Source organism: Bos grunniens, chromosome 23, assembly GCF_055505025.1.
Source record: "Bos grunniens cultivar Pamir isolate PY7600 chromosome 23, Bosgru_T2T1.0, whole genome shotgun sequence".
NCBI classification, from domain to species: Eukaryota; Metazoa; Chordata; class Mammalia; order Artiodactyla; family Bovidae; genus Bos; species Bos grunniens.
In genome coordinates, this window is record NC_141187.1 from 7,672,840 (window position 1) to 7,699,997 (window position 27,158).

General features: G+C 42.0%; 1 protein-coding gene across 50 annotated transcripts in view; it reads right to left on the bottom strand.

Annotated features, from left to right (window-relative positions):
- The window catches only part of MLIP (muscular LMNA interacting protein), a 288,723-nt gene that overhangs the window by 135,276 nt on the left and 126,289 nt on the right, over positions 1 to 27,158 (bottom strand). For 25 of the 50 annotated variants that reach the window (XM_086371047.1, XM_086371046.1, XM_086371048.1 and 22 more), the window contains exons 1-3: positions 23,509 to 23,850; positions 14,293 to 14,448; positions 10,711 to 11,103 (exon numbers count right to left, since the gene is read on the bottom strand). In XM_086371047.1, coding sequence (XP_086227173.1) covers positions 10,711 to 11,103; positions 14,293 to 14,448; positions 23,509 to 23,607 — 648 coding nt within the window. In that variant the 5' untranslated portion in view covers positions 23,608 to 23,850. Of the gene's footprint in view, positions 1 to 10,710; positions 11,104 to 14,292; positions 14,449 to 23,508; positions 23,851 to 27,158 lie in introns of those variants that run through there. The other 25 variants (XM_086371040.1, XM_086371038.1, XM_086371036.1 and 22 more) reach the window with 2 other exon arrangements.

The following is a 27,158-nucleotide window of genomic DNA, read 5'->3' on the forward strand; positions in this document are numbered from 1 at the left end:
ATAGAGCTTTTCCATCTTTGGCTGCAAAGAATATAATCAATCAGATTTTGGTATTGACTGGTGATGTCCATGTGTAGAGTCGTATCTTGTGTTGTTGGAAGAGGTGTTTGCTATGACCAGTGCATTCTCTTGGCAAAACTCTGTTAGCCTTTGCCCTACTTCATTTTGTACTCCAAGGCCAAACTTGCCTGTTCCTCCAGGTATCTCTTGACTTCCTACTTTTGTATGCCAGTTCCCTATGTTGAAAAGGACATCTTTTTTTGTTTGTTTGTTTTTTGATGTTAGTTCTAGAAGGTCTTGTAGGTCTTCATAGATCTGTTCAACTTCAGCTTCTTCAGTGTTACTGGTCAGAGCATAGACTTGGATTACTGTGATATTGAATGGTTTGCCTTGGAAATGAACACAGATCATTCTGCTGTTTTTGACATTGTATCCAAGTACTGCATTTCAGGCTCTTTTGTTGACCAAGAGGGCTACTCCATTTCTTCTAAGGGATTCTTGCCTGCAGTAGTAGATATAATGGTCATCTGAATTAAATTCATCCATCCAGTCCATTTTAGTTCTCTGATACCTAAAATGTTGATATTCACTCTTGCCATCTCCTGTTTGACCACTTCCAATTTACCTTGATTCATGGACCTAACATTTCTGGTTCTTATGCAATATTGCTCTTTACAGCATCAGACTTCACTTCTATCACCAGTCACATCCACAACCGGGCATTGTTTTCACGTTGGCTCCGTCTCTTCATTCTTGCTGGAGTTATTTCTCCCCTCTCCTCCGGTAGCATATTGGGCATCTACTGACCTGGGGAGTTCCTGTTTCAGTGTCATATCTTTTTGCCTTTTCATACTGTTCATGGGGTTCTCAAGGCAAGAATATTCAAATGGTTTGCCATTCCTTTCTAAAGTGGACCACATTTTGTCAGAACTCTCCACCACGACCCTTAGTCTGCTGGCTTTCTGAATAAAGTTGCTAGTTCATGTCCCAATAACTCTTCTCGCAATTTATTGACCTGACACATTGCAAGTAGTATGAGCTTGGACTTGGTAATACTAATCAAGTGGGCCCTTTAAAAGAGGTTCCAAGTGCTAGCAATCAAAGTAACAAACTCTCTCTATTGCCAGCTTTATGAAGCAAGCTGCCATGAATTCTACATCCTCAAGGGAATGAATTCTGCCAACAACACAGGGGAGTTTAGAGACAGACCCTTCCCTATAAAAGCCTGAAGATGAGAGGAACTTGACATCTTGGTTTCAAACTTGTAAGACCCAGCTCAGCTGTGCCCAGACCTCAGATCTACAAAAATCTGAAGAAAATAAATAGATGTTTTTTTTTAAAGCCACTAAATTTATGATAATCTGTTATGCAACAATAGAAAAGTAATACTTTCCCCCTGATTCTTAACAGCTTTTACCCCATGCTCTTCCATAGAATCTGCCATCAGCAATGTTCACAATGGTTTATTTTTTCCTTAAGCTCCACAGTCACTTGAATCCTTATCTCTTCTGATTTCTCTACAGAATCTGGCTTCCAATCTTGTCCTCCTTTTCAAAACTGTTTATCTGTGGCCTGTATTTCATCACTCGCCTAGCGTATTTCCTTGGATATTTGATGAGCTCTTAGCTCCTTCTATTTCTACCCTTTCCTTGCATGTCAGTACTTCCCTGGCTGTCCCCACTGCCTAGAATGCCCAGGCCCCAGTGGTCGGCCAAGAATACTTTGGCTCATCTTTCACATTTCAACGCAGACAAATGTGAACCCTTCCCGGTAGTCCAGGGCAATCTAGGCCTCCTCCTCTAGATGTGTCAGTCTCCCTTGAACATATCACCTTTCATTGTCATCGTTTTCAGGCTGCATCTGTTTTCCAAGCCCCTTGAAGGCAGGTACTATGTTTTTTTTTTTTTAAGTTTACTTCCGTAGTGTCTAAGGCCTGGCATGTTACCTTCTTTCAGGAATGAAGAAATAAATGTCCAGTGGGTTTAGGAAGGCCAGAGAGCAGGGTCATGGGAAAAGGAGGATCATTCATTCATTCATCAGACCCTTTCTAAGCACCTATAGCATCCCAGGCATAGGGGTTAGGTGATAGGGATGAGAAGGTGAGCAGATTTTTTGTCTTCACAGGGCTCAGAAATCTACTGGGGTAAGAGAGAGATAGAAAGGCTACTCTGATATAATGTGCCAATACGAACAGGGTATTTCAGTGTACAATAAAAGCCTGCTACTGCTAAGTCACTTCAGTCGTGTCCGACTCTGTGCGACCCCATAGACGGCAGCCCACTAGGCTCCTCTGTCCCTGGGATTCTCCAGGCAAGAATACTGGAGTGGGTTGCCATTTCCTTCTCCAATGCATGAAAGTGAAAAGTGAAAGTGAAGTCGCTTAGTGGTGCCTGACTCTTAGCGACCCCATGGACTGCAGCCTACCAGGCTCCTCCGTCCATGGGATTTTCCAGGCAAGAGTACTGGAGTGGGTTGCCATTGCCTTCTCCGAAATAAAGACCTAGGACTATAATAAAGGTTTCTATGTATAATGCCTGTCCAAATGATTTTCCAGACTCTCTTTTCCACAGACCCCTAAAATCCAGTCTCTTAATTACAATAATATATGTGCCAATGTCCAAATTTCCCATAATTTGTTATAAGAACCTCCTCTATTTGACTACCATTAGTTCTTCTGATCTTATGTTTCATGTCCTTTCTTAAATTCTGACGTTCAATCTGTGTTTGAACCAATATATAAAAAATTTCCCTCCACCCATGTTCCTTACCCTATGCCCCCGAACATGCTGCCATTTCTAACTTTTTTAAATACAGTGAGTCATTTCTGAGAACGTACCATGGGCCTAGGAACTATTCTAGCCTATACAGATGATCACATTCAATGCTCACAGGAAGGTTGATAGAATTGCTCAAAGGAAGACACTAAAATTTACGATTTCAAGTCACTACCCAGATGGGCATGACTATAAGTTGCCTGTCTCATTTTTGCTTTTTCATACCATCTCTCCAAAGCATGACCCCCCTTTCCTCACCACTTATCCACTCTTCAGCTTGATTTCTGCCCAGCACTGCACTCACACTGTTCCCATCAAGGTCATCCAATGACTTCCTATATTTATAGGAATTGTCTATTCCTATAAATGTCTATATTTAATGGACTTGGAGGGCCCTACTTTATTTGGCTTTGTTCTGTATTTTATTTGACTTGAATTATATTTATAATATTTTGTATTGTGTTACATGTTTTTTCATAAACTATGTTCTGGAATAATATTTGAATAGAAGGCAGCAGGCAGCCCTTCGGAGAAGAGCTGGTCAGATGCTGGACAACCTCATCCCCACTCCCAGAGGAGGTGTGTGTCCAAGCAGGTAACCAGGACGAAGCTCTAGGCTCACACCTGGGGCAGCAGAAGGGGTCCCGTGTTCCAGACTGAGACAGTGGCCAGGTCAGAGCCCCACATGCCTGCCTCCATCCCCACAAATCTTCTAGTTTTACTAGTAGTCAAAGAAGAGAAAGCCCCTCCTTTCCTTGCAGGGGCCACACCTTCCCATAGAGGCCCCTAGGGCTTCAGCTCCACTTCTATCAGCTAAAGGCCTTCTGATCTTTCCCTTCCCTTTGATCTTGCCCTCTTGATCTCTTAGCTTCTAATCTTCTCTAAATCAATCAGGAGCAAATATTAACCTGACTGTCCCACTTGGCAGAATTACTTGCTGCTGCACAGTAAGAAAATCTGGCAAGCAGCTAGTGAGTACGGAAGTACAGAGTTGGCGAGGAAAGCTGCCTGCTTCAGGTGGTCTCCTGACATCAAAGGCAGAGAACCGTGTGTTTCCTGTGTGATAATCCCATGTTCGTGCTGAAAACATGTCATGCTGCCAGAATGTTCTTTCACAGATTGGTATTCTGTGTTCCCAAATGGATGTAATTGATACCAGATTCACTTAAGCTTAATAAAGAAAACATTATTGAGATACCTTAAAATTACTGATTAATTCATGTTTGTATATTTTGCTATCTTGGCCCTGTTTATCATTTTTTTTTGTTGAAAGTCTCTTTAGCTTTCCCTGCATGAAACCCCCCTCTCTAACTTTTTCGGTTCCCTCTCAGCCTCCTTCTTTGCTTCTCATCTTTCACAGGTTCTGGATACTTTACTGTGTCCTATCTTGTATCCCGTGTCTTCCTATGCTGCATTCTTTCCATGAGTAAACAATTCCATTCTCATAGCTTCAGCTTATGTGGCCAATGCCTCCAGTCTCCCATCTTCCGCCCATGTCCAGATTCATATTAGTATTCCCAGCCTCTTTCTAGACAGCATCATGCTGTACCATCAGGCATCTCAAATTCAACATCAAATGGCTCATCTCTTCCTATCCCCTCCCAAGACCTATTATTCTTTTCTCATTAATGCCAGCATTCACTCAATTTCCTTGGTTACAAATTTCAGTCATTGTTTATTTTTCTCCATGTATTGTCAAGGAGCAAATTCAGTTCATTCTATGCCACAAAGTCCCTCTTTTTGTTCCCATGGTCACTGTCTTTACTCCAGACTTTATCATAGGATTTTCAGATAAATCACTCTGTTTTCATGTATCCATATCCACCTCTCCTTTTAAGTCTAATCCTATCCAAATGTCATTTTCTCAACATTCAGAAAACGAAGATCATGGCATCCGGTCCCACCACTTCATGGGAAATAGATGGGGAAACAGTGGAAACAGTGTCAGACTTTATTTTTGGGGGCTCCAAAATCACTGCAGATGGTGACTGCAGCCATGAAATTAAAAGACGCTTACTCCTTGGAAGGAAAGTTATGACCAACCTAGATAGCATATTCAAAAGCAGAGACATTACTTTGCCAACAAAGGTCCGTCTAGTCAAGGCTATGGTTTTTCCTGTGGTCATGTATGGATGTGAGAGCTGGACTGTGAAGAAAGCTGAGCACTGAAGAATTGATGCTTTTGAACTGTGGTATTAGAGAAGACTCTTGAGAGTCCCTTGGACTGCAAGGAGAATCAACCAGTCCATTCTGAAAGAGATCAGCCCTGGGATTTCTTTGGAAGGAATGATACTAAGGCTGAAACTCCAGTACTTTGGCCACTTCATGCGAAGAGTTGACTCATTGGAAAAGACTCTGATGCTGGGAGGGATTGGGGACAGGAGGAAAAGGGGACGACAGAGGATGAGATGGCTGGATGGCATCACTGACTCAATGGACGTGAGTCTGAGTGAACTCTGGGAGTTGGTGATGGACAGGGAGGCCTGGCGTGCTGCAATTCATGGGGTCGCAAAGAGTCGGACATGACTGAGTGACTAAACTGAACTGAACTGATCCCTGGATAAGACATTCTCAGAAGTCTACACCAACATTCCAGAAATTAACTTTCAAAATCATTCTGAATTTTATTTGAGAGGATTTTGATTCAACTGCAGATATAACTTTTTTACTTTTGACTTAATGCTTTAAAATTACAGTCTTTAATGATTTTTAACATAATGTACTTTTAATTTATTTTTTATTGAAGAATAATTGCTTTACAGAATTTTGTTGTTTTCTGTCAAACCTCAACATGAACCAGCCATAGGTATACGTATGTCCCCTCCCTTTGAACCTCCCTTCCATCTCCCTCCCCACCCCACCACTCTAGGTTGACACAGAGCCCCCGTTTGAGTTTCCTGAGAGTGCAAGTGAAAGCTTCTCAGTCATGTCCAACTCTTTGCGACCCCATGGACTATACAGTCCATGGAATTCTCCAGGCCAGAATACTGGAGTGGGTAGCCTATCCCTTCTCCAGGGGATCTTCCCAACCCAGGGACCAAACCCAAGTCTCCTGCATTGCAGGCAGATTCTTTACCAGCTGAGCCACCAGGGAAGCCCCTGAGTTTCCTGAGCCATACAGCAAATTCCTGTTGGCTATCTATATTACATATGGTAATAGAAGTTTCCAGGTTACTCTTTCCATCCATCTCACTCTCTCCTCCCCTCTCCCCAAGTCCATAAGTCTATTTTCTATGTGTGTTTCTCCACTGTTGCCCTGTAAATCAATTCTTCAGAGCCATTTTTCTAGATTCTGTATATGTATGTTAGAATATGATATTTATCTTTCTCTTTCTGACTCACTTCACTCTGTATAATAGGTTCTAGGTTCATCCACCTCACCAGAACTGACTCAAATGTGTTCCTTATATGGCTGAGTAATATTCCAATGTGTATATGTACCACTTCCTTAAAAATCTAGGAGTAAAACCACCATATGACCCAGCAATCCCACTCCTAGGCATATACCCTGAAGAAACCAAAACTGAAAAAGACACAGGTATCCCATTGTTCACTGCAGCACTATTTACAGTAGCTAGAACATGGATGCGACCTAGATGTCCATCGACAGATGAATGGATAACATGAGTACTTTTACCGAAACATGCCACTTCAGCAGAAATATTTGGAACACAAAATATGCTCAACCCAATATTTACACTGACTATGTTCAAGGTGATATAGTAGCCACTGTAGGGAACAAAGTGCTTAATAAAAATGGATTCAAGGTGAACGTTCCTTTTAAACACTTTACAATCTGCTAGGCAAGATAAGGCATGAACCTAAATAGTTACATACATATTGCAATAGGATCATTGTTATAGAAGATTTACAGAAAAAGCTACTAGAATTATCTTGAAGGAGCGTTTGCTTTCACTGAAGGAACCAAAGCGGGCTTCATAAAGGAGTTAATATCTGAGCAAGGACTTCAAAGATATGAACTTTGAAATATTTCTGTTTTTTATATACCATTTGAACCTCATGTATATGCAAGACACTCCAGAAAGTGCTACAGATACAGAAATGAACAAGAGACAGACTTTCCCTTGACTTCAAATTGTCCTCAGTCTAGCGAGAAAGATAAAATCCATTATTAGAATCAGGTGAAAAGGAATTATATTGGAGATTTTCTAAAAATACTACAAACTACAAGGAAAATTACAAAGATGTAGGAAAGAAACTAAATCCTCTTCAAAGGGAATGTCTCTTGGAAACGGCGCTGCTTGGGCCTGGCTTAGAGTTCCAGGTAGCTGAGGTTACATGAGGATGGGCTGGGGAGACAGCAGCATCACACACAGAAGGGTCAAGGGTCAGGGGTGCAAGGGTGTGATGCGTGAACTGTGATGACAGTTCAGGAGTGCTGAAGAGTAGAAGCATGAGATGCGGATAGAAAGTGACCTCAAGGCTAGGTAATAGGTTAAAGGCCACACTAGGCATTAGGTGCATATTTTTAGGAATAACTTCATAAATTCCACAATACACGGATTCATTTTTACCAAGTAGACCAGAAATAGGCTTAATCAACTGCCTCTCTGATTGAAAAACTGATGTTGTTGGCATCAGGTAATCCAATCATGGGATAATCTTTAGGCTTTTTACATTAAGCTTCAACTACTGGCTACACTGGGCATCCCTCAGAGCTCAGTCGGTAAAGAATCTGCCTCAGTGCAGGAGACCTGGGTTCGATTACCGGGCCGGGAGGACCCCCTGGAAAAGGGTATGGCAACCCACTCCAGTATTCCTGCCTGGAGAGTCCCCATGGACAGAGGAACCTGGCAGGCCACACCCCATGGAGTCATGAGTGGACACAACTGACGGACTGAACCACCACGGGCTACACTGGCTTCTCTGGTGGCTTAGATGGTAAAGAATCTGCCTGCAGTGAGGGAGACCCGGGTTCAATCCCTAGGTCAGGAAGATTCCCTGGAGAAAGGAATGGCAACTCATTCCAGTATTCTTGCCTGGAAAATTCCATGGACAAGATGGGCTATAGTCCGTGGGGTCACAAAGAGTTGGACACAACTGAGCAACTACCACTAACACACATTGGCTACATTCAGCTTCTCAGACTGCCTTCTCTGATGCGCTGGCCTCTTCTGTTTAGTTTACATTTGTCAGTAACAGTCATCTTATTTTTATTTCATGATATCTACTAATGGATTATTATAGGAAATGGAATCCAAGACAATGGCTATTCACAAACACTTTAGGACCCAGGTTTCCTCCACCTGGAGTAATCATAATACTCAGCCACCACTAATGAATTAGGCTGAGCTATGCCTTTTCATTTGGAGCTTTGATAACTGTAACCTACTTTTAACTAACTTACTTTGGCCCCCTGAAAAAGATCCCAAATGTGTGTTTTTGTCTCTAGTTTGCCCTCTACATATTAGGTAACATAAAAACAAAATAAATGACCAACTCAGCAGTAGAAATACAGTAGTTGAGGAAAAGGATAAATTAAAAATCTAAATATTGCTTCATTAAGAATGTTTTTCCTTATTTATCTTATTTATATTTGGTATCATCATGTTTGCATGTTCTTCAAAAGTCCACATTAAACTACTCTCCACTGACTATGGAAGCTTCTACATCATCAACTTGCTTCTTTCATCATCTTTCCTGAGGCAAGAAAGAAATGTTTAAGCCTATCTCTACTTACTGGGAATATGTTTAATTAGATTATTAGAATTTTTCCAATAACTAGGTAAGAATAAAGTTCAAGAGGAAATAAATGTTTTAGTCCAATAGGCTGGACAGTGGTACCGCAGTGAGAATCTTTTATCACCCAAAGATGCTATGAGGATACTGGATGCTTTAAGTGACATAAATACATCATCAGGAAGTCAAGAAGGCTCCAAAAATAAAGATGTGGCACCAGAGATTTAACAAGTGCCTGCCCTACAGTCTTGCAGAGGTCCTAGTAGTACCAAAAGGCCAACTCACCAATAAAAATGTTCTCCCAACTACTTTAGGAAGCTTGCAAATACCTGGTTTAGAAGACTCTAAACAGGACACCGTGACACTGACTCATGCTCATTGTCACAGAGAGTTCTTCATTGATTCATTTTTCACTCCCAAAGCCAAGCCAGCCTCTGCATTCCTGACATTCTCTGCTTTGTCAAAGTCTGATAACTTCCTGACAACAAATAACCATTCTATTTTTGTTTTCCCTTCAAAATTCCCCCTTCCTCCTCCTTCTTTCCTGTCATCACAGATAATGGGTCTCCTACTGTATCAAAGACTCTCCACTTAAAAGGAACCATTCAATCTTGCTGCTAAATTTTGTGGTGAGATCAAACTGAAAAATTCTTAAAGAGATGGGAATACCAGACCACCTGGTCTCCCTCCTGAGAAATCTGTATGCAGGTCAAGAAGCAACAGTTAGAACTGGACATGGAACAACAGACTGGTTCCAAATCGGGAAAAGAGTATTTCAAGACTGTATATTGTCACCCTGCTTATTTAACTTATATGAAGAACACATCATATGAAATGTCAGGCTGGATGGAGCACAAGCTGGAATCACAAGCACAAGATTGCCAGGAGAAATATCAATAACCTCAGATCTGCAGATGACATCACCCTTATGGCAGAAAGTGAAGAGGATCTAAAGAGCCTCTTGATGAAAGTGAAAGAGAGTGAAAAAGCTGGCTTAAAACTCAACATTCAGAAAACTAAAATCATGGCATCTGGTCCCATCACTTCATGGCAAATAGATGGGGAAACAATGTAAACAGTCATGGACTTTAATTTTTTGGGCTCCGAAGTCACTGCAGATGGTGACTGCAGCCATGAAATGAAAAGATGCTTACTGCTTGGAAGAAAAGCTACAACCAAGCTAGACAGCATATTAAAAAGCAGAGATATTACTTCGCCAACAAAGATCTGTCTAGTCAAGGCTATGGTTTTTCCAGTAGTCATGTATGGATGTAAGAGCTGGACTATAAAGAAAGCTGAGCACTGAAGAATTGATGCTTTTGAACTGTGGTGTTGGAGAAGACTCTTGAGAGTCCCTTGGACTGCACGGAGATCCAATCTGTCCATCCTAAAGGAAATCAGTCCTGAATGTTCATTGGAAGAACTGATGTTGAAGCTGAAACTCCAATACTTTGGCCACCTGATGCAAAGAACTGACTCACTGGAAAAGACCCTGATGCTGGGAAAGATTGAAAGCAGGAGGAGAAGAGGATGACAGACATGAGATGGTTGGATGGCATCACCGACTCAATGGACATGAGTTGGAGTAAGTTCCAGGAGTTGATGATGGACAGGGAGGTCTGGCGTGCTGTGGTTCATGGGGTCGCAGAGTCGGACACAAGTGAGCGACTGAACTGCCTGACTTCTTCCCAGATCACTGAGGCCAGCCCTGCTTATGGTGGTTTCCAGGAACACAGTCAATATTTCTCTTAAGACACAGAGGAGGAAACGATTTTCCTTACATACTCTTGTTCCTAGTGTATCCTTTTACTCCTCTTTTACTAGTTTAAAAGTCACATATCTACATGTCAAATCTAGTTGATATCTGTATGTCATATCATATCTCATCTTTGAAATGTGCCTCTTGATGCACCCAGCCTAACAAGCACTCTAAGAAATTCCCTTTACTGACCTTATTCAAGCATTTTCAAAAGGAAGAGTTAATATTCACCCAAATCCACCCCAGCTAAGCATTTTACATGTTCTCTTCAACCAATTCACAGTACAATTTATCCAATCCTTAGGAATTTATTATCTTCATTTACACTGTGATGATTTGTGATCTTGGGATTTTAGTTTTTTAATGTTTTTTTTTCCTTGAGAGTTTTGTATGCCTTGATCCCTTCAGTAAACAGAAGGCCTTTGCAAACAAGGAATATGAAACATTTTTTTCTTACTGACAAGAAGAGAAACCTACCTGCCCGTGTCTTTGCTGAGAAGCCATCGCCTGAGGCCGTTCAGGATGCGACGGGGCCTGGAGGTCCGCCCCTCGAGTTTTGGGGCGCACTGCATCGGAGGCCAGACTGGAGGAGATGGCGAGAGATGCGGGCCGAGCAGCCGGGGGGCCTGTCCCCACCGGGGGTCCCTGGTCACCTTTTCTGCCCGGGACTTCCTCCTCCCCCTCAGAGTCCACAATAAAGACATATTCCGCTTTGAAGAGGTCACTTTGCTGCATTCCTTGAGGTTTCTTCTCTTTAGATTCCCTTCTTTGGGAAGCCTTGTCCTCAGCCTCTGAAGGGCAAGTCAGTGCTCCTCGTTCTCTCTCCTGTTGGCACCCAACGTTCAAGGTGAAGTACTCACTGGAATCAAACTGCAATAAATGCAGAAACATAAAAGAGTTGATGTTGCTTTGATAAATGCTTCTTTTCTACATGTACTCTTAAACACTTAACCTGTTCATATTCTTCAAGGACAAAAGGTTTTACAAATATACCCCCAAATCAAGTTGGCATAGGAGAGTTTGGGTTGAAGTTAATGGCTTACTTTTAATAACTCACTTGTATGTCATGCTCCAAACCTAAGTGATTTAGGACTCAGAATTAACGTCAACAAACAAACATGCTTTCAAATAAATTTTGATATGACTTTTTAGAAAGAGAGGATGAGGGCAATGTCTTCCATAAAGACATTCACAAAACAAATGGGAACTGGTCAGTCATGGGCTTAGTTAATAGTCAGCAAAACTTGTATAGCCTGCATAAGCTGGGGGTGGGAAATGAAATCCCATTGAAAGGTTCTAAAATAACATGCATTCCTCTAAAAATCTAAGAAGAAAAGTAAAATTGGAACAAAATGCAGAAAATTCAGACAAAATAGTCCAAGCCTATGGGAAGAACTCATGAATAGGACATCAAAAAGATAGATATTTTTAGCATAAAGTGTTTTCTACTGTTATTTTAGTTTTTATTTACAATCCTAAATATTTTCCCATTCAGTTTTCTATGAACACATAGGAGGTTTACAAGACCAGGAATTAGATAGTTTTCTCATGTTACCAAAGCATCTTTTTTCTAAAATGGTACCAGCAATGTACACCAAGACTGTGTTTAAAAGACTCAATACTAATTTCCTTGGTTTTGATAAGCATTGTTGTTGTTGTTGTTGTTAGTTGCTAAGTTGTGTCAGACTCTTTGCAACCACATGAGCTGTAGTCAGGCTCCTCTGTCCATGGAATTTCCCAGGCAGGGATGCTGGAGTGGGTTGCCATTTCCTTTTCCAGGGGATCTTCCTGACCCAGGGATCAAACCCTCATCTCTTGCTTGGCAGGTGGATTCATTATCACTGAGCCACCTGGAAAATGATGATACTAATCTTTTTTTTTTTTTTTTTGCAACATTTCTCTAATATTATTTCAAAATAAAAAGATATAAATAAGCTAAAATAAACTAAATGTCAACTATGGTCATCAATTTAATGTTTGCTAATATGTATTATGTGTTGTGTGAGTGAAGATAGAATAATCAAATCATTGATGAACTAGGAGTCAAATTCATACCACCAGACCACACTTTTCAGCTGATGATGACATAATCAAGATAAAATATACTTTGCCTCTGATGTGGAATTTTCTGAGAGTGGTCATTTCACATATTAAATTACAACACTATGTCGTAACAAGGGCCCTTGTGTCTCAGATAGTAAAGAATCTGCCTGCAATGCAGGAGACCCGGGTTCAATCCCTGGGTCGGGAAGATCCCCTGGAGAAGGGAATGGCAACCCACTCCAGTTCCAAGGACAGAGGAGCCTGGTAGGCTACAGTCCACGGGGTTGCAAAGAATCGGACACGACTGAGCGACTAACATATCACATACAGTAACAAAACCCAAATTAGAAGGAAGCTTAAATTAAAAACAGAAGGATTCAAAGACAGATTGCTTATGATGGAAAGTAGCAGAATAACTAAAGAGCTGGCAAAATTGAGCTCATTTTTGAAAATGCTATTAATGATCTACAGTAACTCCCTGCTCCCACAGTCCAACATTCTCTATTTGTTTATTCTGATGAATTTTTTACAGCATTTCTTACCACCCGAGGTTTTATTATATGTTTTTCATTTTTTTCATTGTCTGTCTTTCCAATAACAAATAACTTATGAGTTGACTTTATTCATCCAGAATCCACAGCACCAAGCACACAGCATGTGTTCAAGTAGTTTTTAAATATACAAAGAATGAGGGATTATTTACCCTGCTGTATTATAATATTGAACTGCTTAAGAAATAGGAAGAAAAATGTTTACTCTTTTAAAAATGTAGTTGTGTAGGTATCATTGCCATCTGTAGATGAATATCATTAGTTCAGGAAGCTTTGGAAATCTGCAACCAAGATTGATTCATACGTCTATAGTCTCATGAACTCGGAGCACCTAATCACAAAGGATCCCTTGAATATATTGTACGTACTTGAGTACCATGAGAGAGAAACTTCCCAGAAGTGTCTTATGTAGCTTTCAGAATTTCTCTAAAATAATTTGTTCTCACAATAGTTTTTGAAATAAGTCCCAGGTTCATGGTTATATTACTGCTTGCTAGATAAGATGCTTTGATACAGACAAAGAGAATCAGATAATTTTATTTCTTACAAAGTTGGCTCAAAAATACCACAAAATTCACACAGTAACATTTTTTTTTATAAGAGGACAGTTATTAAAACACATTTTAAAGAAATAAGTTTTTACCAAAAAAGTTGTTATTTTCACACAAGTAATTTTTAGTTTTTTGTTTAATTTCATTTTCAGCCTTGGTCTCACTTTAGATAAGTATAATTGGGGTATAAATACAATTTTATAATCTACTGTATCATTTAACATAACATTAACATGTTCCATAAAATTGAATAATCATTATAAGTTTGTCAAGGTGCTGCTATCAGATGCTTAGCTTTTCTCTGTTAGATATTAGGCTCTTTTTATTTTTCCCTAATTATTTTCCTACGTAATACTTTTTATCTTCTGTAGTATTTCTCTGGTATACATTTCCACTTAGATAATTGAAAGGTTATGAAAAGTTGTATGATGTGGATAAGGGTTTTCCAACCAAAATTGTACAAATTCACAAAACTAGCAGCAAAGTGTGAGCAGGACAATAGGTCCACAAGCGCCCTAAACATGGAACATTATATTCTTTAACATTGTTAATCCATTACACGTAAAACAGCACCTCACTCTTTATCTAATAGCCTTTAAAGATAAATTTAAACTTTGCAAAAAATTTTGTATTTTTATTTTAAGGTACCTCTGGGAGGGGCAGTGCCAGGAGGCATAATATATCACGTGAACAAACGACAGGATGTCAAATCAAAAGGGTTGAGAATAACCTATTGTAGAAAACATGAGATTTGATAACACTGAAGTACCCATTACATAGTTATATTTTTAGCCACTCTTAGATTTCCCCGTTATCTCACTTTAAGTAGAGAAAATAAACATTCATACAGATTTTCATGTCGTTATTATGGATACTTTAATTACTTGACATAAAAATAATAAAAATAATCCTACCCTATTTACAGTTTCTGGAGTCTTATCACTTGGTTCCTCAGGAATTTTAACAATGTATTTAGAAGTGTCACCCAACTGGGAGTGGGTTGGCAGTCTTCTGACAGTGGGGACAAATGTGAAGATCAGAGGTTTGGCTTCAGAATCACCAGAAGAGACCTATGAGACATGTAATAAATTAGACTTTCAGTCTTATCAAAGGTTTATCTTGACTTTACTTTCTATATATTATGGTATTTTCCTGTTTATTTTAATAAACTGCCTATTGTCCTGTGATTACATTTATGATTGCCAAAGAGAACAGCTATTAAAGAATTCATAGTGTATCTGATCCTTTTTTTATGAAAATATTTATCAGTGAATAAAATAAAGCCCCAGGAAGATCTTATTGTAGGACATGTCAACAGAAGAGTAGGTTGACAAGCTGAGCTGCTGGAATGCTACACGTTAACATGGATAAACATGTAGCATTCCAGCAGCTCAAGCCCTGACGTTAAAAGATGCTTACTCCTTGGAAGGAAAGTTATGACCAACCTGCTGCTGCTGCTGCTGCTGCTAAGTCACTTCAGTCGTGTCCGACTCTGTGCGGCCCCATAGACGGTAGCCCACCAGACTCCCCCGTCCCTGGGATTCTCCAGGCAAGAACACTGGAGTGGGTTGCCATTTCCTTCTCCATATGACCAACCTAGACAGCATACTAAAAAGCAGAGACATTACTTTGTCAACAAAGGTCCGTCTAGTCAAGCCTATGGTTTTTCCAGTGGTCATGTATGGATATGAGAGTTGGACTGTGAAGAAAGCTGAGCACTGAAGAATTGATGCTTTTCAACTGTGGTGTTGGAGAAGACTCTTGAGAGTCCCTTGGACTGCAAAGAGATCCATCCAGTCCATCCTAAAGGAGACCAGTTCTGGGTGTTCATTGGAAGGACTGATGTTGAAGCTGAAACTCCAATACTTTGGCCACCTGATGCGAAGAGCTGACTCATCTGAAAAGACCCTGATGCTGGGAAAGATTGAGGGCAGGAGGAGAAGGGGACAACAGAGGATGAGAGAGTTGGATAGCATCACCAACTCAATGGACATGGGTTTGAGTGGACTCTGGGAGCTGGTGATGGACAGGGAGGCCTGGCGTGCTGGGTTCACGGGGTCGCAAAGAGTCAGACACAACTGAGCGACTGAACTGAACTGAACATGGATAAAAGTCAATTTCAACACAGACTAGATGCTGTGCTTGTGATGACCCCACAGAGGTCAAGAACTTTCATCCATTTAACCCTGGGTTAGCAGGTTCAAATTGACTCATAATCACCAACTACATGTGAAACCTCAGACATGCATCATTAATGAATAGGCTAAAATGTGAATGGAAAGTTGAAAATGTACCTTCCTGGCTATCAATATACCAATGCCTCTTCTCAAGGATATACCTTCTCTCTCATTCATCCTTTATTCATTCAAAAATTATTTTGTTAAGTTTTTACCATGTGGCAGGCACTCAGGAGCCAGAAAGACAATGGCAAAAGGGAACAGTTAATAGATCTCTCACAAGTAGGAAAATGGTGTGCACAGAACAGGAAGTGAAGCTGCTCAGTCATGTCCGACTCTTTGCGACCCCTTGGACTGTAGCCTACAGGCTTCTCTGTCCATGGGATTCTCCAGGCAAGAATACTGGAGTGGGTTACCATTTCCTTCTCCAGGGGATCTTCCCGACCCAGGGATAGAACCTGGGTCTCCCACATTGGAGGCAGATGCTTTAACCTCTGAGCCACCAGGGAAGCAGGCGACGTAGGTTCAATTCCTGGTATATCAATTAAGATCCTGCATGCCGCACAGTGAGGCCAAAATATAAATAAATAAAAGTAAACAACAGAAAGAATATAGCCTCCTCTGTGAACAGAGAAAATGAATGAAGACACAGAAAAGATCCCACTGTGGGGCACTGGGAGAAGCTGGAAAGTGACAGGAATCATCTTGCATTTAAACCATATTTGTGATGCAATTAGCCCCATCTGGTCAAGGTGACACTACCATGTCGCCACCTCCCTGCTCGTCATAGGAAATGCAATGGTCCCAGCAGGGCCTCCCATGCTCCTCTCCCTTCCAGCCTTGCCACCATGCCTTATCGCAACATGCCCTTTAACCCGGATCACATCAGCCCCTCAAGAAACCCAGCCATCCCTGTATCCCTGTGTGCCACGTACAGCCCTAGTCTTGTTCCTTTCTTGTACTTGTAACTGCGCACGACCCTCTGAGGCTTTCCCAGAATAGACCCCCACTCATGCCCTCCACCTGACTTTTGTCTGTAGAAAAACTTTAGTCAAAGAATAAATTTAATCAGAGAAACTAGAAAAAAGGAAAACAGTCAAGCAAGACAAAATAATAGCTTAGCCACTAAACAAAGTCAAAGACATTTAGTTCTTCCTCAAGGACTATAGATAATATTCTGAGCCATGTTCTTTGAGCTGTTTTGCAGATACTGAAACCCTCACCAGGTGGTAGAAGTTAATTGCATACTGCCTACAAGCACACAGACCCCAGACCGGTTGGAACCGGAAGGTGAATGATGTGGACTCCAAATTATCTTACCACCAACTGATCAGAAGAATGTCCATGAGCTGACCACGCCCTGCTCCTTGAACACTGACTCCTCGTGACCCCTCCAGGGAGGGATGCACAACCGTGCAGGCACGGGCCTGCTGTGGCCCCCTTGGCCTGACAGAGCATAAAAGCTATTCTTTCTCCTTCATCCAAAACCCTGTCTCTACATTTCTATTTGGCACCAGTGTTCAAAGGTGGAGTTTCAGAAACATACACTTATCCAGCTCTTGGAAACTTCTCATCCTTCACTGTCTGGAATTCAGGCAGTTGTCACACAGCCCTGCACATCCTGAACCTCTTCTTCGCTTGCTGTAGCTCGTAAACCACAGGCCCCTCTGAAGGCCTCTGCTTCCCAGCAAGTTCTCAGTGACCATCTCCTCTCACACTAAGTCTAGAATAGGATAAGCGTCCTCCTTGTTCTCTTTACAGCTTCCAGACCATTCTTCTTCTTCCCTCACCCCTGCTGCTGCTGCTAAGTCGCTTCAGTCGTGTCCGAGTCTTTGCGACCCCATAGATGGCAGCTCACCAGGCTCCCCCATCCCTGGAATTCTCCAGGCAAGAACACTGGAGTGGGTTGCCATTTCCTTCTCCAATGCACAAAAGTGAAAAGTGAAAGTGAAGTCGTTCAGTTGTGTCCGACTCCTAGCGACCCCATGGACTGCAGCCTACGGCTCCTCCGTCTACAGGATTTTCCAGGTAAGAGTACTGGAGTGGGGTGCCATTGCCTTCTCCATCCCTCACCCCTACAAACCTCCAAGTCTGAAGCTCCTGATATGCACCAGATAACGCCCTTCACTACCTACCTATCCTTGTTGCAGTCATCTGCCCACAACCAAGTCAACCCCTTCTTTCTGTGAAGATTTAGTTCTAGGGTTAATTCCATTCCTTCTAACGCTATATCCCACGGGTAATTTTTCTAGTAGCATATGTCACTGACCTCTACACTTCCTTGCCCTTCACATCCCTGGCAACAACCAACAGCCACAACAAGCCTTCCATAATTTTGGAGTGTTTTCCTTCTCTGACCAACACTTCTTTCCACATCATTCCTCTGGTTCTCTAACCAGCATTTCTGGGAACCCATCAAAATGGAAGTCTACTGATCCTTCCAGCAGTAAGTTTTCCCAGATTCCTTTTTTTAGCCAGTTTCAATGTCTGATACAACTACTCCTGTGGACACCCCTCCAAAGCCTTGCCTTCTCTCACGTCATCATCCCCTTTGGGTAAATCATGGTGCTCATTGACTCTAACCCCTACCAACTCTACTCTGGCATCACAGAGGTAAATGCGGCTGGGGAAAAAGTTACAGGACCATGCTTGCTGGTTTCACTTAAGATGAGTGGCTCTGAGCCTCAAGTAGGTCCTTTCATACTACTCTATAATCTTACTATATTTTTTATTAGACTATGATTGCTTTACAATGTTATGTTAGTTTCTACTGTACAACGAAGTGAATCAGCTATGTGCAAATATATCTCCTCCCTCTCTGACCAACCTCACACTCCACCCCCGATCCCACTCCTCCAGGACATCACAGAGCACCCAGCCGAGCTTCCTGCCCTTTATAGCATGTTCCCACTAGCTATCTATGTTACACAGCATAGCATATATATGTGGGCTTCCCAGGCGGCTCAGTGGTAAAAAATCCACCCACCAATGCAGGAGATGCAGGAGACATGGGTTTGATCCCTGGGTCAGCAAGATCCCCTGGAGGAGGACATGGCAACCCACTCCAGTATTCTTGCCTGGAAAATCCTTGGACAGAGGAGCCTGGCGGGCCCCAGTCCCTGGGGTCACAAAGAGTCAGACAAGGCTGAGCACACATGCATGCAGAGTGTATCTGACAATCCTAACCTCCCAATTCATCTCACCCAACTCTTCCCCCTCCATATGCGTATGTCCGTTCTCTACATCTGTGTCTCTATTCCTGCCCTGCTTTTCTCTATCTGGAAGAGAAAAACAAATATCAGATACCAACATGTATATGTGGAATCATACTATACATTGATAGATCCAGAGCCCATTTACTCTCCCACGCACATAGAAAGCTCACATATTCTCTGCTTTCTGCAAACACCTGCATCTGCTTCTCACTCTGAGCTAAAAACTTTGTTTCCCATTTCCCTGAGATAATTGAAGCAAACAGAAGAGAACCTCCAAACCCCTCATCACAGCTTCTAGTCACCCACCTACATCTTTGTCCTTTTATCGGACCATCAGTCCTTCTATTCGACTCCTACTAAACCAAACCTCACGTGATTACATTGCCTTCTATAATACTTTCATTTACTTAAAATCTTATTAAATGCCTACCAGGTGCTAGGCTTTATTTTAGGGCTTGGTGATATGAACAAAACCTCTACCCATTCTAGTGGGAGGGAGACAGGAAGCAAAATAAATAAGATAAAGGTAGAATTTTCAATTGAGCTAAGTGCTATGAAGACTAGTATAATACTCCACAGGAGAAAAAATGATAGGTAAAACTTGGGTTGGCTATAATTTAAAGGAAAAACTTAGAATTTGCTGAAAAATTAGATGCGAGATGCAAGAGGCAGACAAGAGTTAAGACATACCAAGTTTTTGACCTGAATAACTGAAAGATAAGAAATAGTCTTCATAGACGTGAGGAAAATAAGAGGTGGCACTGGTTTGAGAATAAAGATCAAATTTGATATGACAAAAATACATCCAAGAGGAAATGTGGGGATAGGAGAAGCAAAGTTCAGAGCAGAGTCTGTGCTGGAGATAAAATTATTAGGGTTGTTAACCTATACATGGCTTTGAAAACCATGAGACCAAATGAGATCACCAGGGATACAGACACAAACGGGAGAAAAGAGGTCCAAGGCTGAAGCATCCAGGCTTTACCATTTAGTGGCCCAGTAGCTGAAGAAGAACTCGTAAAGGTGACATTGGGTTTTAAGATAAAAATAAGCCTGGAACATCATTGACAGCAATAAGAAAGAGGCCGGACCATGAATAATAAAAGGATCGACAGGCTATTGTGAGAGTCCAGCCCAAATGTAAATCCAAGAATTTGTCATGAAAGCAATTTGCTTGGTTGCTGGATAATCTCTCCAGGGATGCTCAACTGCCTGTCATAGGAACGGAGAAAGTGAACCGCAGCATTTATAGAACTGATGTTCAGAGTTGGTTCTGGCAGAAGAATGTTGTGCGTGTCAGGAAACCGAGGGCACCAATGAGAGAAAGCAAAGTGTCAGCCAGGGAGCTCAGTGCAGACAGGAAAAAGGGGGACCTCACTCTAAGAGACTAGCAGGCTCTATGGCTGAGAAATCAGATCTGAAAGCACGGTGGGTATTTGGGAGAACAGTGTGGGGTCACAGTACAGGATGCAAGAGAGAGCTTGAGATCCGGTAGCATGGTAAGTCCAGCTGATTATCAGCTCTAGGCTTATAACCAGGTACAGTTAGGATTCGGGTTTCTAGAAACAACGCACATTCCTTAAGGAATAAAAAATACACAGACCAACCCTTCTGAGCCAACTATCATTTTTCAATATTATTTTCTGCCTTTCAAAATAATTGTCATTATTCCTCCATAACAGTCAGGTCACAATTCCCAGGTTGTAGCTTATCATCAGAAAATAATAAATCAATGGAGTTGAGCCTGAGTATTTGAGATGAAAAAACAGGAAGGACACCGAGCCTGTGAAGGTCAAGGAACTGGGAGACAAGAAGGCCAACAAGACTCCAGTTGTGACAACAAAAGCCACGCTGGGACTGCAGGGCTGGGCTGGAGAAGACAGTACAGCAACACTGCACGAGGCAAGGGTCAGGTGTCACCAGGATCAGCTGACACTTGGGACAGGAGATTGCTAATCAGATTTTGTGTGTGTGAACACACAATCAAATAAAGAGAACTAGATACCCTTGCAGGAGATTTCACCAAGTTATAGATGGTCTAACGAACTAACTCTGGACCACTTACGGCAGGATACAACTTTCTGGTAACCATTTTCCTGGGCTCCAAAATCACTGCAGACAGTGACAGCAGCCATGAAATTAAAAGACGCTTTCTCCTTGGAAGAAAAGTTATGACAAACCTAGACAGCATATTAAAAAGCAGAGACATCACATTACCCACAAAGGTCCGAATAGTCAAAGCTATGGTTTTTTCAGTAGTCATGTAGGGATGTGAGAGTTGGACCCTAAAGAAGGCTGAGCGCCAAAGAATTGATGCTTTTAAACTGTGGTGCTAGAGAAGACTTCTGAGAGTCCCTTGGACTGCAAGGAGACCAAACCAGTCAATCCTAAAGGAAATCAATCCTGAATATTCACTGGAAGGACTGATGCTGAAGCTGAAGCACCTGATGCAAAGAGCCAATTCACTGGAAAAGACCCTGATGCTGGGAAAGACTGAGAGCAAGAGAAGGTGGTGACAGAGGATAAGATGGTTGGACGGCATCACTGATTCAATGAACATGAGTTTGAGCCAACTTCGGGAGATACTGAAGAACAAGGCAGCCTGGCATGCTGCAGTCCAAGGGGTCACAAAGAGTTGGACACAACTTAGCAACTGAACAGCAAACCAGAAAACTAAGACACCTCTACCTTCTGGAAACAATGCATATTCCTTAGGGCATAAAAATTACACAGCAAATCCTCTGAGCCAACTTTCATTTTTCACTATTATTTTCTGCCTTTAAAAATAATTGTCATTATTCCACCATGGCAGTCAGGTCACAGTTCCCAGTTGGTAGCTTATCACCTGAAAAATAATAAAGCAATGCTTTCCTTTGTAGGAAGAGACATGAGATCCCTCATGAGATTCGGGGAGTCCAGTAGCCTGTATCAGTGATACACAATACAAGACCCTTTCCAGAGGGATTTTTTTTCTAGGAAGGTTTCTTTACATGACTAATCTCATCAATATCATGATAGAGGGAGAGAGGTTTTAGCAAGGAAATCACTGAGGGTAGCTCAGATAATTTATCACAGAATTTCATTTGGGTAAGAAATAAAGACAGTCCTTTAAGAGTCAAAGAAGAGGTGAAACTGACTTTGTCCTTGGGTTCTGTAGGCCTGTCCTCATCTCCCCACAGAATGATTACAGGTCTACTTTAGGTTCTATCTAGACGAAATTTAAACACTAATGTATGAAAGACTTCAATTCACTTCCCTGTGGTTACAAAATATGTATCACTTTTATTAACAATAAGTGGTTTTACTTTCTAAAGCATGTACAATGACAAAAATTTACTTCCCCAAAAGGCTTGCTACGTAAGTTCCCAAAATACAAATAGAACGTCACTATTGATGCGTCATAAACTATTGACTTTTTAAAGGCTAATAGCTACAATTTTAGTGAATAAAATGGAAATGTGATACAATAAACACGGATGCTCCAATGAATATGGTGTGCTTTTAGAAGGATGTCCTCAAAGGAATTTCTAAAAGTAACCATATGTTGACAATGAAAGCAACTGAAAATAAGTAGAATTGTTTCCTTCTCCTTTATTGCTGTATTTTCCTACAAATAGCCACAGCCTACATAAAAGTTCTTCACCAGGTAAAAAGAACATTTTTTGAGAATTTTTAGTTGAACCAATACATAATATCATCAAGAATAACATTAAAAATGGAAAATCCAATAGTACTAAAGGCTTATTCATCTTCCTAGGTTACTGTCAGAAGATCACAGATAAATTCCTGTCCACACATGTAACCTCAGATCATCCTCAAAAAGGGGCAATGGTTTGGTATTTGCTTTTAAGCTGAGAGTACAATGTTGGCATGTGGCTCTTTTCATCACATTTCCGTACCATCTTCTTATCCTACCACGGATGCACAGAGTTTTTGCACAGAATTTAGTTGGAAAGGATTTGAAATTACACTAGCTATGCTATACAACAGGCTGCTTGACTGCTGAATCCCTTATTCGGGAAAGAAAAAGAAAAATTTTGCTGTTTACTGCACACCGTGGCCAGGTTCCAAAAAGCCCAGAAGTGAATCGCTATGGTGAGATGAAAAATCATTTTCCACACAAAGCAGAAACAGATGCATGTTAATATCACTGCACTGGTTAAATGCCAATTAACACTTTGTCAGCGTTGTTTAAAAACACATCTCAGTTCTTATCCTTGGGAAACTAGTTTAATAATAGAAATTAGAGCTGAAAGGATGAAAAGCTTTCCCTAAATATGGTTTCAAGCACTTGAAACTCTGAGACTGTCACCTTCTCACCGGCCAGCCGACCAATAATTTAAGAAACTGCTTTCCCTCATGCCATGCGGGCTGAGTGTTTCTTTGCTCAGTTTCCAGGAGCAATGCCTTCCTTCCTTCTCTTTCTCGAAATGCTCTCTTCTTCTGATGTTGACACCCACACTCACAGATGGCCACTAGCCTCTTGTTGAGAAGAGACAAGACAGGGTGTCAGCGCTCACACTCCACCAAGGACCGTCCTCAGCATCTTCTTCGGTTGCCAGTAAGCAGCTTTGCTCTATCTGCTCATCCTTTCCACTAACTGCCTATAACATTTCATTTTGACATAGTCAAATTTATCTACACCCGGGCATCTCTCTCACAAACCCTCTTGCAGCAAACACCACAGTGCACAGCCTTTCAAAGTTCTCGAAAGCAGGAAGGAAAGCCTTCCTTTTACCTGGGGTGTGGTCTGCACGCTCCCTGCTAAGACGCACGAGTTCATTTGGAAGCAATTGTTCCCGCAGTCCCTCGGAAGCCCCTGGGTTTCTGGAAGCATTGATTCATCCCATAAGGGAGTGAGCAAACCAATGAGTGAGGTGGGAAGGGAGCCGCTCCCTGAAACAACACACACACTCGCGGGGAGAAAAGAATTCTAAAAAGAGGTAATGTGGACTCCTCCCTGAACAGAAGAATTTTTGTCAGCTCCAAAGAGCAGATTCATGCTCAGACAGTTTTTAGATTTGGAACTTCAGGAGAGGTCAGATTGACTGCTGAAATGGAGCCAGTAGAAGTAAAAAAAAAAAAAGAATTGCCACCTATATGCATTTCCCTTTTCTTTTCATGCACATAGTCCAATTAAACATTCTGCAAAAAGAACAGAGGAGCCAGATTGTACAGCAACAAGAAGCTGATTGAAGGGCCCGCACAGCTGACAATCTCAGCAATCAGTTGGTCACACTCGCTGAGAACATTTAGAGGCACAAATACACGCAAACACTGGGTCTAAATAAAGAACGAGAAAACACACAGCGATTCCTTCTTAAAATCAGTAGCTTTAATTCTTGGTCCTTGGCATGTACGTAGTGAGCAATGCTACACCAGCATCGGCAGTGACTGAAGTCTTGCTATTAACCAAATTTGCTCTCAAATAGAGCTTGGAATCAAAAATCTGTCAAAACAACGTTCCAAGGTTCCTGGAAGACAGTGCGTGTCCCAACTGCAGAAAACTTCCAAACTTGACACGTGGAATTGATCGGCGTCTTCTGTTTTTGTACTTCTATTTTCTGAGTATTGATTTTTCTCCAAATCTGTAATATCTGTATTTGTGCTTTGGCGATGCAAGTTGTTCTGTTGCAAGAGCTGGTTATAGACCAAAAGCTCTGGGAAGGAATGAAGGAGTTATTTTAGGGACCTAGATTATACCACTTAACATTTTCCCTGCTTATCAGAAGCCCGAATTTGTGGAAACACTACAAGTAAAACAATTGTCGAAAGTGATGCTGGGGAAAACTAGCACGTTGGGGAAAACTACTCCAAATAACCTAGTACTTGTTTTTCAGGCAAGGCTTTATCAGGGCCCCTGCTGCAGTGGTGGGGAGGAGAGCAAATGACAAGTTCCCATGTCTGCTCTCTCCCTGAGGAGGGGCAAGCATTCCTCACACTGGGAGAGGGTACGGGTGTGTCCAGGGATTGGGCCAGGGGACTAGCTTAGGTGGCCTGCCCATCCCTCTGATGGTGTTGCCTTTTCATACTCTTGACGGGGTTTTGAAGGCAAAAATACTGAAGTGGTTTGCCATTCCCTTCTCCAGTGGACCACGTTTTGTCAGAACTCTCCACCATGACCCGTCTATCTTGGGTGGCCCTACACAGCATGGCTCATAGTTTCATTGAGTTAGACAAGGCTGTGGTCCATGTGATCAGATTGGTTAGTTTTCTGTGATTGTGGTTTTCCATCTGTCAGCCCTCTGATGAATAAGGATAAGAGGCTTATGGAAGCTTCCTGATGGGAGAGACTGACTGTGGGGGAAACTGGGTCTTGTTCTGATGGGTGGAGCCATGCTCAGTAAATCTGTAATCCAATTTTCTGTTGATGGGCAGGGCTGTGTTCCCTCCCTGTTGTTTGACCCAAGGCCAAGCTATAGTGAAGGCAATGAAGATGATGGCGACCTCCCTCAAAAGGTCCAAGAAAGGTCTGTCTAGTCAAGGCTATGGTTTTTCCAGTAGTCATGTATGGATGTGAGAGTTGGACTATAAAGAAAGCTGAGCACTGAAGAATTGATGCTTTTGAACCGTGGTGTTGGCGAAGACTCTTGAGAGTCCCTTGGACTGCAAGGAAATCTAACCAGTCCATCCTACAGGAAGTCAGTCCTGAATATTCATTGTAAGGACTAATGCTGAAGCTGAAATTCCAATACTTTGGCCACCTGATGCGAAGAGCTGACTCATTGGAAAAGACCCTGATGCCAGAAAAGATTGAAGGCAGGAGGAGAAGGGGCCGACAGAGGATAAGATGGTTGGATGGCATCACCAACGCAATGGACATGAGTTTAAGTAAACTCCGGGAGTTGGTGATGGACAGGGAGGCCTGGCATGCTGCAGTCCATGGGGTCACAAAGAGTCAGACCTGACTAAACAACTGAAGTGAACTGAACTGATGGTGTTGCGTGCAGGAGATATGTGCAGTATTCTACTTTTGCTCCTGACACCGAGGTTTTTTGCTCTCAGCTCTTCAGAAATGGTAGTTGGGTTTTTTGGTCTCTTTGTATCTTTTGTCCAACATTTGTCCAAATTGCACATACACACATTATGTTTAATACCATACAGTTTAATGATCTAAATTTTTAAAGTGAATACTGTAAGACATCAGAAAATAAATTGTGCCTTTTTCTATGCAAGGTGTATTTATGGATACTCAAGAGACTATACCGCCCTCTTGCCCTCAAAGAGCTTCCAGTCCAATTGAGAATATAAAACAGGTGTACGAATAGAGATGCAAAGTAAAAAAGAAAAGAAAAATTCCCATACTGCAGTTCTCAAAGTTGATACATAAATCACTTGAAATCATGTTAAAATGCAGTTTCTTAAACATCCTGTGACAAACCACAATGGAAAAGAATCTGAAAAAGAATGTAAATATGCAAATAACTGAATCACTTTGTTGTACAGCAGAAATTGTACATTGTAAATCAGCTATATTTCATAAAATATTTTTAATGCAGTTTTTGACTGAGGAGATCTGTGGCCCCAGATTTGACATTTCCCACGAGCTCCCAGTGGTGCCTACCTACTGGTCTGTGACACTATGAGTAGCAAAGACTTAGAGGAACTTTTGGAGGGTGGTGAGATCACAGTCATCTGGGGTGAGTAGTTCAAGGATAAAGAAACGTTCAGGCTGGACTTAGAAGAATTGGAGCCTTCCTGGTGGCTCAGATGGTAAACTGAGAGAGACCCAGGTTTGATCCCTGGGTCAGGAAGATCTCCTGGAGGAGGGCATTGGAACCCACTCCAGTATTCTTGCCTGGAGAATTCCATGGACAGAGGAGCCTGGAGGGCTACAGTCCATGGGATTGCAAAGAGTCAGATGTGACTGAGTGACTAACACTTTCACTTTCACTTAGCAGAGCAGGGGAGTGAGACCTCTGAAGATGAGGCAGAATAGCCCTTATTTCAGGCAGAGAGACAAGCTTGAGCAAAGGCCCCTATCAGACCAGCAGTAAGCAGCAGCAAAAGTTGCTCAGTCGTGTCCGACTCTCTGCGACCCCACAGACTATACAGTCCCTGGAATTCTCCAGGCCAGAATACTGGAACGGGTAGCTGTTCCCTTCTCCAGGGGATCTTCCCAACCCAGGGATCAAACCCAGGTCTCCCACATTGCAGGCAGATTCTTTACCAGCTGAGCCACCAGGGAAGCAAAAGAATACTGGAGTGGGTAGCCTTTCCCTTCTCCAGGGGATCTTCCCGACCCGGGAGTCGGACCCAGGAATAGAACCAGGGTCCCCTTCATTGCAGGTGGATTCTTTACCAACTGAGCTTTGAGAGAAAGCCTCAGGGTGGGCTGCAAGGCATGGAGCCGAAGAGTCAGACAACCCACTGGCTGGAGGACCTTGG